Source organism: Oreochromis niloticus, linkage group LG12, assembly GCF_001858045.2.
Source record: "Oreochromis niloticus isolate F11D_XX linkage group LG12, O_niloticus_UMD_NMBU, whole genome shotgun sequence".
In the NCBI taxonomy this organism is placed as follows: Eukaryota; Metazoa; Chordata; class Actinopteri; order Cichliformes; family Cichlidae; genus Oreochromis; species Oreochromis niloticus.
In genome coordinates, this window is record NC_031977.2 from 16864562 (window position 1) to 16878921 (window position 14360).

Sequence of the window (14360 nt, forward strand, 5' to 3'; positions counted from 1 at the left end):
TAGATACTTAAGCTAGGTCTGGCATCAGTACAGCTCTGAATAAAGGAGCTGTAGCAGCTAGTGGTTGTTCTGCCCTTTGGTCCCAGCGTGTGTAAACATAAGATGCACTCTGTCCTTGGCACAGAGAGGTTTGAAAGAGACCATCTAAAAATCTGCTTTTACAAAGGGTAATTTTTCAACATGCAGGCAGCTGATTCAGTCTGGGATACAAACACAACAACAGCTGACTGGGGTTAATGAAGGTGGCTGATTACCAGCCACAGGGGTTAAAGACGATCAGCTGACTAGCTTGGTGGATTCCCTCTTTTTTTCCTCTCTCTCTCTCTTTTTTTTTTTTTTTTTTTTTAAATCTCTACCACTCTGAGAAGAGTTAAAACATCTACTTATGAGGTCAGCATTGTTTGTACCCAAGGAGGAATGATATTCAATGGGAACTTGTGGGTCTTGAACTGGATTTGCAGGAAGGAAGAGCACGTGTATGCATAAGGGGAGGAAGGAAACCAATTCTCAAAGGACCTCACCAAAACACTACAACAGAGAAAACAAGGCAAGCAGCTCCCATAACCACTCCCTAAATGTGTGCTTAGCTGACTGGATGGTTTAGAAAGATCAAATTTACCCTACAATTCAGTCAAAGTCATTTAGACTAAGTAAGCAAGGGCCAACAGCGACACACAAGCCACAGAAAAAGACCACTAACCTTTCACAGGAAAGCAAAAGTAAAGTTAAACACTGAAACTACAACTAATAGTACAGAATGAATATAGCTGCCTATAGCTCAATAACCGATTCTGGATAATATATACAGCATGGCACATCTAAAGTAACACACAAAACCTCATTGTCCTACTAAAGTAGAAATGATGTTTTCCAGTTTCTGTTTCATATCATTTACTAAGTACCGCTTCTGCTTTTGATGTATAGATTGGAGGTTAAGCTTCATGGACACACTGTGGTCAGAATATCATGGTATTTGTGGGATTTTAATTATTTCTTTAATGAGCCTTTTGAACTGTTCGTTTTCCAGGGGGGGAATGATTGCACAGCTTAAATCTTAAATGACTTTAGAAAACAACTGTGTGAACAAATGTCAAATTATTTTGGATTTTCTCTAAAAGAAAATTAAGTAAATACAAATATATACACACATACAGCCCCACTAGTATTTGATTAAATGTCCCTTGGCAAGTTGCACAATGACCAGATACTTTTGGTAGCCATCATCAAGCTTCTGGCATGGGTCTGGCTGGATATTTGACCAGTCTTCTTAGCAGAACTGATCAAATTCATTTTAACTGGTTGGGGATAGGTTAAATGGATAATCGAAATTGTCACTAGGTGTGAATGTGCGAGTGAATGTGAGTGTGAATGGTTGTCTGTCCCTGTGTGTTGGCCCTGCGACAGACTGGCGACCTGTCCAGGGTGTACCCCGCCTCTCGCCCTATGACAGCTGGGATAGGCTCCAGCGCCCCCCGCGACCCTGAAAAGGATAAGCGGAAGCGAATGGATGGATGGATGGATGGATGGATGGTTTCCTGGCATGAACCTGGCTTTCAAGTGTAGTCCACAATTTTCAATCAGGTTGAGCTTGGGTCTTTGGGAAGACCATTCCAGAAGTTTAACGCCTGCTTTACCCATTCTAAAACACTGTCATCTTGGATCATCAGTTGTGTCCAATATTCAATTTTCAGTCAAGTTTTTTCCAGCATTTTCCAGTTCTTGGCAGGCTTGAGCCTTGGTGGTTTCTGGGCTGTCACTTAACATCCTAACCAATTTTCTTTCATCTGACGGTGACAGTTTGGGTCTTTTTCTAGCTCTTGGCAAATCAGTTACACATCGAAATAACTTGTACTCGCATATAGTTGTTTGAACTGATGATCTTAGAAACTGCAGTTGTTTAGAAATGGCTCCAAGAGACCTTACCAACTTGTGTAAATCTACTGTTTTCCTTCTTTGATCTTCATCGAGTTCCTTGGACTTTCCCATTGTTCTTAGTATTCGTTAATCCAGTGAGTGCTGACAAATTATTTTATGCTACCAGTTGTATAAAACATGACCATGAAGTTAATAGGCCTTGGCTTTGTCAAGTTAGAAGAAACTGAACCTTCAGCACTACTTATTACAACATATCGGTGAATGTATTTTTGACCTGGCATGGATTAGAGAATATCCTAAATCAATTCAAACTTGTGCACCCGTTTCGTATTTTTCTTAAAGTCATTAAAAATGTATTCTGTACAATCATTCCACCCTGGCAAAAAATTTAAAAAAAAACAAAACAAAACAAAACAAAACAACAGTTTAAGGGACTCAAGAGCCTAAAATGACCATGATATTCATTCCCATCATGATGATCTGTAAACATCTGACCACAAGCATAGTAGTTTTATGAGCTGTCGATAAATTCTGTCTGTAGATACAAAAATAAGCAAGTCCATATAATCTACAGCTGTGGTGTATAGATTGTATGGAGTTGGCACAATAACATCACCCATAATCTTGTCTGGAAGCCTTGAGCTGTGCACTTCTGACCTTCGCTATTGCATGCTAGGAAAGTGGCTTGTTAGTTACATGGTTGTCCCAACCTAATCCATTCCCTGCTTTATTGTCCTTTTAACTTAAAGTAAACATGATGTTGTTTTCATTAGTTCATCAAGACACCACGGAAAGAGGTCATGGATCAACTCAGCATTTGACTTGTATCGAGGTTTTGCAAAAATGTGACTACTAACCATGTGACATTAACTTCTCTGCCATTTCGGACAAGTGACAATCATGTTGACAATGTTGGATCATCCATGACCATCTGGCAACCACTGGTCATGAGGGAAAAATTCCCAACACTGGTTGCGAGTGGTTGTTGGAGGTTAAAGGCAGTCGATGAAAGAAAATGATTGCTAAAGTCCTGGCAACCACCTGTTGCTAGGGTAAAACGTGTTTTCCTCAACCATGTAGAAAAGTCCTCTTTATGATAGCTTTGGTTGTTAGCACAATGCAGCAGTCATAGTTCGCTTGCAAGTGAAAAGTGCGACAAACTGGAAATGGAGAAGGTTCCCCTTTCAATTAAAAGTTAAACCAGCGGTAAAGCAAAGATATTTCCACAAGAATAATTTTTACTATGAAGCGGGATTCCTCTCCATTTCCAGCTTGTAGTTGGCCAGTATTTGTAAAAAAGAAAAAAAAAAAAAAGAAAAAAAGAAAAAAAGAAAAACAGGCAACGGTGGCAATCTGCTAGCATCCAAAGAAATCACTAGGTGACTTTTGGTGCAGCACCTTTTTTGCAACTGATTTCATTCATCAACAGGTAGAAACCTCCAGGAATCACCACCAACCAGTCAGAGAAGACACACGTTCCTAGCAACAGGTAGTTGCATCATGTCCAGTATGGCAGGCAGAATTGTGCACATGTAGTCACATGAGAAACCCTCAATTTCCACATTTTTTGCAACCAGATGAGTTGCCCCCTGGTGGCAATTAGAAAGAATGCAGGCATAAGTCACTTTTGTATTAAATCAGCTTTTCACTTTGGAAGCTATGCACATCTTTTATATACACTATCAGAAACCACCATACATTAATTAGTCAACATTGTACAGACAAATGTATCTAATCTGACCCTGGCTCATAGTTTAAACCCTAACAGGCAGATCACACCACATAGCTTTTAGGTCATTAAGGACAACACTTCAGTCTGCTGGTTTGCATTTCATGAAATGAAACCACACTGAACATTCAGGTGTAGATCCTTCAGGAAAACCCACCCAGGGGAACCCAGCCACTGCACATACATGAAGATAACAGATGAGCGCCCAATTTTGCTGTCAAAACAGAAATGCATGAAGACATTCAAGTGAAAAATAGCCTTTTCTGTTTTTGGAATCCTTTCCATCGTACCTCAAAGCATGAATGCAGTATACCACCTTGGGCATGTTTTTGCGATCATACACATCTGTCGTCTCAGGATAGAATATCTGAAAGCAGAAACCACCAGCAGGTATTAGTCACTCTTCTTTTATCAGGATCTTGACACTTTTCATTATGCTACAATTTAACAGGACCACACGCTCCTGCATTTTCTTTAGTTTGTTTGTTTGTTTGTTTTTTGTGGGGGGGGGGGCTCACCCCAGTCTGTCTTATCTTCATAATAACACATGAATGATGCATTTAAAATCAACATTGAATTAAGTGATAGGAATAGCTGCAAGTAATTTTAAAAAAATTACTAGAGACTAGAAAAAGGCAGTAGTAGATAACAACTTTACCATATTCTTATTTCCAGGATGCAATTTATGTTTTTATTTCCAGTCCTTGGTGTTGTGTTAAAAGTGATAAAATATGAGTAATACTGTTCTAGCATTACTCCTACATATTCATTATAATTTACTGGAGGTAAAAAATTAGGTGCCATGGTGGTTTCTGATCTCTAATATGAACAAGTACAAACCATAAGCCAGTGTTCAGATATGTATTGATGTTAAATAGGAAATAGGATCTTTCTATAAAAACTTTTTCCCTTTTACATCATGCACTTACAAGCTCCCTGTTCAAATAAACTCAACTCTAAACTTTTAATGAGTCTTTCTTACTATTAAAAAAAAAAAGAAAAAACAAACAAACAAACCTGTTTAATGATTGCATAATCACATTAACCTGCATTTATGCATCGTTAACCTCAGTTATAGCATTTTCTCAGTCATGTTCTTGCATTTCAGATCGTTTCACTTAAAGTGTGATGAATATGAAAGAGAATTTAAAGTGTCTCCAAAGGTGATGGCTGTACAAGCCCCTTACCTTAGGGAGGCCCACTGACTCCATGGCTCTGAGCCACTGCACTGTGTTGTCAGTGTGTCTGAAGTGCAGTCCTTTACTCTAAAGATAACCACAGAAGCACAGATATTTAAAGGGATCAACTGCAAAAAAAAATGAGCATTTATATTTAATGATTTATTACAAAGCATAAAATATGTGGAACAGCTGAGCTGGTCTGATGGCCAAATCTCATATCGAGTCCTGAGCATAATATGGAACAATACAGACATATCTATACTTTAGTGTAGCAGCAGAACAGCTGCAACAGCTTACAGTTAGCCCTCAACACTGGCCTGTCACATCTCCCTCTTTCCGGTTTAAAACTGCTTTTAACTGCCAGGAAGTACCTGGGACGTCTGGAAACACTCATTCTGCCTGTTATGATGCAATCTGAAAGTTCAAATTTTTTATTGACTTTTCTTAAACAAGTTCATTAAAAGAAGAGAAGCCTTACCTTATAACGGGACTGATCTCGGTCATAGATCCTTTTCTCTGAAACCATTTTTGGTGCAAAAAACATGGCAAGCTTGCCAAGGTAGACCCCATTCCTAAGTCCTTCCTCCAGTTCTGTGGTAGGTGGCAAGTCCTCCTCCAAGCAGGCCTCCATCCATCTGACCAAACAAATATCAAGCTCAGATGTCAAGTGCATCTCACATACTGATCTCTTGTAACCAAACAGACCCCAATGAACAGCCTGATGTTAATTAAATCTCAGAGATTTTCAGTATGGTTGACAATTACATAAAATAGAGAAGAGGACAATCATCTAAAACTGCAGATTAAAAGAGTATAAAGAAGAAAATGAGACTACACCATTAGTACACAGCAAATCACATTGACGGATCATCTCATTTGCATTGCATTCTAAATAATAATTGTGACCTCTTGACCTTCTTTGACCTATTAATTGTTTAAATTCCTTTTATCTCATTAATCTACACTTAATACCACATGATGGCAATGCAAGAACAGAACTTAAACATTTTCTTTACAGTTAAAATCAAGTGAAGTCAAGTCAAACTGTGATAAACAACACTTGCAGGTCTGATGGAACTGACTGCTTTGACTTTAATTCTGAGCACTGTGTATGGAGGAAACCAGGGACAGCTCATCTCCTGCACAATATCATCCCAACAGTGACGCATGGTGGTGGCAGCAACAAGCTTGTTTTTCATGAGCAGTGACAAGAGAAGTGGTCACAGGTGAGGGAAGCCTGAACAGAGGATAGTAGGGTGGTGAAAAACCTGTTCCAGAGCTCTAAGGACTTCAGACCGGACCAGCGATTAACCTTTTAAATCTAACAGGACTGTGACCTTAGGCACACAGCCTAGACGGTGTAAGAGTATCTCAGGGATAACACTTTGGATGTCCTTGAATGGTTCAGCTTTATCCCTGAACTGAGATCTTAAAATGGTGGTTTACAGGCAGTCCCTACCCAACTTGACAGAGCTTAAAATCAGCAAGAGTTGAGTCTGTAATAACTTCTAAATTTCCTATTTTCAGTATGGAATATTGAATATAGACCATGTGAAACAAGTGAAAGATTCTGAATACTTTATGAATGCACTTAAAAGTAAAACCTTTAATTTTCATCGCTAGTTAAATTAAACTTGTTTTCCCTTAAACATTGCTATGGTTACTAGTCTACTATCTTTACCCTCACATCTGATAGGGTGCTGTTCAGATATTAGGTGGCTGAATGCCTACGTGCAGTCAACAAGTCAATATTGAATTTTCCTACACCTGCTGAACTCTCACACACAAAAAATGAAAGAGAGTGGGGAAAAATATATATATATATATAATGTTCACAAGAGCCATTGCTGCTGAAATGAACTTGAGGTTTTTTGATTAAACAGAGCAACAAAGTAGTCTGTTTATGTGAGGGAGCTGGCAAATGTTACAGGCAACACCCACACAGAGGCCAGCATGCTTTAGGAAGGGGGCTGCACACACATTTCCAGTCTGTGATTAGAGTTGACCGGTCAGGGGAACAATGAAGGAAAAACATTAATTAAAACAACCTAATATTACTTCAAATCGTCTAAATTCAAAACAGCACTATGGTTAAAGTTTAAAAGTTGCACTTTGGCAAGAAAACAGTGGGCAACGATGAAAAAGATCACATTTTAATCTCTAGAGGATGGCAGAGGTTTTGAGACAGGTGAAAGTGAAAAACTGAACAGAAAAATATACAGTTTATAGCAGAACTAACTTCCCTCCTTTTATGCTGATGTAATTTCCCTTTGAAAGGTTTAGCAAAGCCTTCAGGAACGCAGTCTCTGCCAGACTATTCCCAGGGACATCAGGAAAAACCTATTCCAAAGAACTAGTGAATGATTTGTGAGCATGGTGAATCATCATGATCTAGGACGTCTGTTACACATTATCTGACTGCTTACAAGTGACACTAAATTTACTGTTATGGTCTCCTGTCCTGGATGTTACAAACTAAAAGAAATATATGTGTGTAATTTATTGGCTGTTTGCTCATCCCCATACACTGAATTTACAGTGTACAGCACACAGCCATCTAACCTGGTGATGTTTCAGTTACAGGTTTTATTTATACCAACAACTCCTGCCTCCTTTCAGGCTTAACAAAAGCAGCAAAGCATTACTTCCCACATGCATGCAGAGGACATCTTGTTTAGGTTAATTAAGGCTGTGTGGGTGCTTCAAGGATTCAGTGTGGCAAATTATCTGTCAGCACATTAAGGACAACCACACACACAACCACACACACAACCACACACACACACACACAACCACACACACACACACACACACACACAGTGCATAGTCAACACAAACCCAGTGGAGTGTGCAGGCTATAACCATGAGGAATAAACATTTGTATCATCATTTTAAACAATGCTATAGCTATCCCTTTATATTTAAAGGGAATGACTAACCCTAACTTAAATCCCACCAATAAAAAAAATCTTTTTAATTACACACTCGATGCACTCATCCTTTTCAGGTCATCAAATGATTTGGGTTTTACATGCTTTTTCTCTCTTCAATAGCTCTAACACAACAGAAACAAAGTAGCAGGGATGCACATTCTAGCATCTCAACCTGCGGCTTCTTCGACCCAGCGTGGGTTCTCTTCAGATATCCCAGCTTCCCCCCCAAAGTCAAAAGACGTGCAAGTTAAATTACTCCTAACCAGTTACTCTGTACTGGCCACAGGTTTCAATGTGAGCATGAACGGTCAGCCTGGTTAGGATGAATGAATGAATGGATGCAGGGATGGATTGATATTATACAGGACTGTTTGTTTGCTTCAAATTGCCTACAGGGAGATTAGAGATCTCTCACTACCTCACTGCACCTAAGCTTACACATTAAAGATTTTCCACATACTGTGCAATCCTACTTAGTGTTGTGCTATTGCATCAAGCCTTGCGAACAAAGCCCATCTGACAAAATAAATGACTTGAAAATCTTGTGCAAAGAAAAGCAGCATATTAATTAACAGCAAGTACATTTGATATTCAGATTACAAAGAAAGAAAGAAAGAAATCCAACTGGTGCATGAACACATGGTGCAGGAACATCCTGCGTGGGTTACATAGCTCTCCTGTGAAGCACTTCCTGTGCTTAAAACAATGACGGGAGAACTTGTCTCCTGAAGCAGGACAAACTGGTGATGCTGTTTACAGCCCTCCAAAAAAATCCCTTCCTGTTATTGTCCAATCTGTGGCTCACAGTGCTAAAACAAAATAGAGCTTTCAGGACTCTAGAACAAAGGTCTATCCCACCTCAACACATGATTACCATCCTCTTTTGCTTTCAGCTTCAGTATTTCTGACTGAACAGTGGCTTTGGGAAGCTTACGTCATGGAGCTTAGTCATGCATGTCATGAGTTGTCTTTGTGTGTGCCAGTGTGTCTGTAAATAGAGAATTTTATTTTACATCTCGGGCTAAAATGTATCTAAAGATTAGGGTAATGCTGTTAACTAAAAAGCAAACATTACATTTTAGGCCTCTAAGCCATCCTGCATCAAAGCAAACAAGAAAGCTCCCAATCCAGAAAAACTACAAATGTAAACCACCATTTGTTTACTCTGTGGTGAGAGTACAAGGTCTCCTTCCAGAAACTTCGGTGCAACTGTGTGTGTGGATTGTGGGGAGGGAGGGGTAGGGAGGGTATATTAACTGACATCCGTTCTTGTCAGTGGATAGATGTTTAAAAAAAAAAAAAGTCAGGCTAAAATGAAGCAATCGTCCTGTGAAATATTTGCAGATGTTTCATTTAAGGTGCGAGTTAATGTGCAACATACAACAGAAACAATTCAGGTAGTTAAACCTTTATGAGTTTGACCTAAACTAATTAGACACTACAAGCAAAGCACTGTTAAAACAAAGCATGTCTGTCCATCCCACATGCTGTCAGAGATAACAATGTCACTGACCCCACCAGCTGTTTGTTTTCCCCTTTGAGTCCCTTTGCTGCAGAAAGATTCCAGTTTTTTGTCTGTCCCATTGTCCCATTAGGCTTTTATACAGACGACATGTAAATAAAATGTTTAAAATCACAAATTGGGAAATTGCTGCAGCTTCAGTTTCAGGATCCCAGGCATGTTAGGCATGCTGGGTCATCTGCTGACACCAACTTTACTGGTTTTTACCACTGTTAAAAAGGGGGATAATTAAACTGTGTCTTCGGGTGTACTGGGTTGCTTACTCATGGTTGCTTAGCTTCAGTGACTGCTTACTCCTGACTCCAGAGACCAGAACCTAATCCCCTGCTCTCTGTGGCTTACAGCTTTGTTAAAGGTCTGTCTTAATCCTAATCTAACTTGACACATTTCAAAGAATGGAGGTGCAATTCAATGGCTGAAAGGTGTCACAAGCTCCAGGATTAAATAAGGGGAAGCTAAAAGGGAAACTGAGAAAGTTAAATATAGTATTTTTTAAAGGCTAACCTGGTGTATTAATACAAAAACATTCTCACTAAAAGTTCTCTATGCAGTTCAGTTCACCTTCTGCTAAAGTGTTTCCTGTCAGCTATAAAAAGACTGAAGTGTCATCATATCGGTGTGACCAGATTATGATGAAAGCCTGAAGCTGTGTTCAGTTTAGCCTAATTGTAAACCCTTAAACTCTCCTGTGTCATAAGCAGATAATATAGGCTATTCAAACAGTCTTTACAGGGTCAAAGTTCAGCTGGGAAACAATAAATCTCTGAGGGCATGTGAACGTAAAGCAAATGTGCAGTCAACACTAGGCCACAGTGACTGCAATGGCTGAAAAGTGACTCCAAGAAAATACTCTCTTGGGGACTGGGTGTGGTTATCAAATCTGTGTTTGAAGAAACATGATCAGACTTCCTCTTCCGTTCAGATGGATGCCAACATGAAGAAGACAGGAAATGGTTCGCTTTCAGGTTTGCTAAGGCACCTCAAAGACTCTTCATCAGATTTGTCCTTGCTTTAGAAAACAGCTTTTTTTTTTTAAAAATTAAAAAATTAATTTCAGCTTTTAGAGAAAAAAAAAGCTAAGTTGAGGGCACAGTGGATAACAAGCCACTCTTTCCACTAAGTCAGCACCTCCCGGACTTAATCACATGTATTCTTAGGAATGTTTACACCTCCATGTCATCATGTTGCATCCACGGTGATTCAGCCTTTATCCACCATTGCAGCTTCATAATACTACAAACACTGTTAACCACACACATTTGCTCTCTTACTCATAAGACTGCCCTCACTTTCACTCCATTCCTTTATTTCACAACCATTTCCTGTTCATTAAACACACAAACTTTTATTTATAAACATTAAACAGAACTAATGATTGACCAAGAGCACACCCAGCTTAAATCCTAGATGCTGTGTGAATTGTGACAAGGCAAACAATACAAAGAAAAGCAGCTGGCTTTTGTCTGCACAATTCTCCTCCCTCCATCTAACGCCCACCTTACCGTTTGGCTTCTTCTAGGTGACACAGGTACTCGTAGGCGATGTTCTGCCGCCTCCTCTCATCCATCTCTTCTGCTGACAACCTCTCATCATCCTGAATGGCTGGAAAATAACAACAAAAACACTTATTATATCACTTTCATTGTTTTTCCATTATGCAACATACTCCATAGTGTGTTGTCCATTCTTATTGTTCTTAATTACAGTTGGAAAAGGGTTGTTTCATAAAGCTGCACAAGAACAGGTCAAGTTAATACTCAACTATAGCTCGGGCCTCCTTAGGAGCTGTGTCACTGGCATTTTTATAGCTCTAACCAACACCAAGATTATCATGTGTGCTTCATACTCAATACAGGAAGTTGTCGCAAACATGAAAACATTTTTGCATACACAAGGTTATTTTAAACATTGCACAGCAAAAGTTGCACACTCGCAGCCGTGACACACATCGGGATGGTCTTCACAGTCTCCCTCCAGGTTGTAAAGAATCAGTACCACAGAAAGCGGTCTCCTCGAGGATGGTGTTTTATTACACTAACATTGAAGGTATAGGATAAGACGGCATCTGAACAGAAGAAGTGCTGACACCAAACATACATAAAAAATAACAGTCTTTTTTTTTTTTTTTTTTTTATTACCATGAGCTGAAGCCCATGTTTAAAAACTCCACTTCACGCTTCACTGAACCCTGCTGTGAGAGATGAAATGGTCTTTTTATTTTATCTTTTTTAAACTGGCCTTGGTGGGGTGCCGATCTGACAAGTGACTTCTGCTGAGATTTGACCTTCACCTGCAGCTTAATGAGACCCCACCCCACACTCGTACTCCCTAACCAGCTCTAATCCGATCAAATCTATTTATTTCTGGCTGAGTAAAAGGGAAAATCTCAAGCTCAGGGGCTCCTTTTAGGAACAGATCTTTCCCTTTTCATTTAAATACAGGCTAGCAGCTGATGGTACACGTGGACAGACACAGTTTTTAGTAGCAGGTTTCTGCGAGTGTAAAATAAAGCTGGGTGCCCTGCAGATTTAAGCCTCTAGGAACTGTTTAACATTATTCTTTTTTAAAGATGGTCTGGCCATAAGCTGCAACCACTAAGTTACCTATAAGATGGAAAATAAGAAATAACAGAAAATAACATCCATCAGTGTCAGTAGCCAATTTTTTCCCTTTCCTTTTATGACATATCAATGTTGAGCTGGCTAACTACACAAAGACTGTCTGATGACTTAAAAGAAAAGACTTAATTATACTAGATTTATGTGATTCTTAAATAAGTAACAAAAAAACAAGACAAACAAAAAAATATCTGCGCTGGCTAATAGGCAAACTAGAGCATATCCTCTCAAGTTCCATTGATGTCATTATTAAATTAAATTGAAATTAAATTTATTTTATTTGATAGGGACAATGTGGTTTAGCATGCAGCAGTTCCAATACAGAGCATGAAGCTGATGTGCTGCACAGAGTTTACATATATTGCTAATTTGTCCCTAGCTGGGCTTTTACATCCATCAGTGCTGAGATGTGTTTCGGAAAGGTTCGCATTGCTAAACAGTGACATCAAACTCATGGCAGTGGAGCTTTTGCACACCTGGGCCAAGTGCAAACTTTTCTATTCACAGAGATCCTAAAACAAAAGCTACAAAAGTCAGTTCAGAATCCTGACTTTACTGTAATTTTCTTCAATTTTATGCCCACATTGCATATATTCTACCAATCATGCCAAACCAACTTCATGTGTAGATCATTAAATCCTCTTCTACCACATGGATAGCCTGAATACTTTAAACCTCTAAAGCACGCTCTGTTAAACTTGTCTATTCAACAGCCACCTGCAGAGACAGTCGTTCGCCAAGTCTCAGCAGAGGCTTGACAAATAATACTCGCATGCGAGGAGAAGCACAGGCCAACCACATCTCTACAGACGTAATTGTCCCGCTATTTAGGCGAAATGTTTTCTAGTCTCTTGAGCACCGTATCCAGGGGCCCAACCACAGATTTGTGGTCCAGCTGTGCAGAAGACAGATGCAGATGAAAACGTATGTCAGGCACAGAAGCCCCAGTGCAGCCATTACACACTACCTCTAGTGACACACTCACACACTTCCTGGAAGAGCCTGTCTACGCTCTTGCACTGTGTTATATTTAACTATCAGGATGGGTCTTTTGCTTTTGTGTGTCACAAGATCACCGGACCTGAGTTATAGTCCCTGTGATTATGACTCATGCTTTTGTTTAGCTGCAGGGTTTTTCTACGTAACCTTTTGGCGGGCTACGATTCAAGAGAGGCTTTGTGTTTTTTTTGGTTCATCCATTTCATCCAAGCCAAATCAATAAACTCAGGTCAGTATGAAATACATTAATTGATTTGCCTCGGGGTCCCACAGCAGCACTTGCAAATTAAAGTGCAGTTGAAGGACAACTTTGTGATTTGGGGCCAACAAATTTGGACTTGTTTGGACCCATATCTTAGAGAGTTTGCGACATACTACTCTATCTTATCTGGAGACACTTCTTATGGATTCACAGTAGCAAGATACGATCAATAAAATATAATGATTCAAGTCAGATGCAACAGAAAGAAGAAGAAAAACACAGCACTGGGGGTAATATTGCCTGTTCTCAAAGCTGTACTTTGCCCACAGATGTTGGTCACAGACATGCTATCTACAGTAAACCTACCTGTGTTTATTGTCAGTGGACTCGGTTAAATTCTTGGCGTGCTCACGGGGTTAGGCTGCACATTTGACAGCGGCAGCAGAAAGCTCAAGTTAATGATTAACCTGTGAGAAAAACGCCTTATGTTGGCGTCCACTGTCAAATAAACAGATTCAAAAAAAATCACTGTGCTGCATTTAGGGCCACCTGTGAGAGGCGAGGGGAGAAAACTAGGTCTCACATAACTATTAGTAGTATTATTTAAACATCCAGGATGTGGTTTCTTTCACCTAAAACCTCTAATAGCCACTCTTCATCTGCATTTTAAGCAGACCGTCAGGGCCAGCCACACCTACTGAAGGTATCCCGCAGCTGGTGGTGCAGCTCACCCACCTGTTGCTCATCAAACATCCCCGTGAAGGCACCAAAACGTTAGCTCGTCCTCACCCTCGCAACCAACCCACTCTGGGGTAGGAGTGAGTAGCTTTTTAGCTCTAAAACAATCAAAAATGATCTCACTTACTTCCATAGCGTGGCCTGTGTAACGTTGCGGTTTCTTCATGGTACATCCTGCCTCGTTTCCTCCACCCGTGAACTCGTTTCAACTGGAAATAACTTAAGCTAACGTTGAAGTTACCCGGCGACCGCGCCTCTCGGGAGATACAGATGTGAATAAATTAACTAGTAACTGGGGGAAGAAAAGTAATAGTGATGTATATGGAGAAGAAAAATGAGGCACAGCTGTCTCCAGAAGTTTCATGAAAGTGCTAACTGTGCCTTGCAGCAGACGAACCCCATGGTGTGCACAGCTTGTGCTGCCTCCTGAACAAAGTGCTCCTGGTCGGTGCTCTTGCCCTGCTCAGCTCTGAGCTGAAATGATTGACGGGAGCGCTGACGGAGCTTTAGCACCTTGCACCACCTGCTGGTGATAAGGTGAGTCTGGGCAGAGCTTTAACTGT

At 40.0% G+C, this 14360-nt stretch overlaps 1 protein-coding gene across 3 annotated transcripts in view; it reads right to left on the reverse strand.

Moving 5' to 3' along the window:
* Window positions 1–14317, reverse strand: part of iqgap2 (IQ motif containing GTPase activating protein 2) — a 35850-nt gene extending 21533 nt beyond the window's left edge. The window contains exons 1-6 of one of the 3 annotated variants that reach the window (XM_005465626.4): window positions 14195–14317; window positions 13925–14089; window positions 10743–10842; window positions 5264–5420; window positions 4792–4869; window positions 3895–3971 (exon numbers count right to left, since the gene is read on the reverse strand). In XM_005465626.4, the coding sequence (XP_005465683.1) occupies window positions 3895–3971; window positions 4792–4869; window positions 5264–5420; window positions 10743–10842; window positions 13925–13970 (458 nt within the window). In that variant the 5' untranslated portion in view covers window positions 13971–14089; window positions 14195–14317. Of the gene's footprint in view, window positions 1–3894; window positions 3972–4791; window positions 4870–5263; window positions 5421–10742; window positions 10843–13924; window positions 14090–14173 lie in introns of all 3 variants that reach the window. The other 2 variants (XM_019365633.2, XM_019365632.2) reach the window with 2 other exon arrangements.
* Between the last annotated feature and the right edge of the window lie 43 nt (window positions 14318–14360).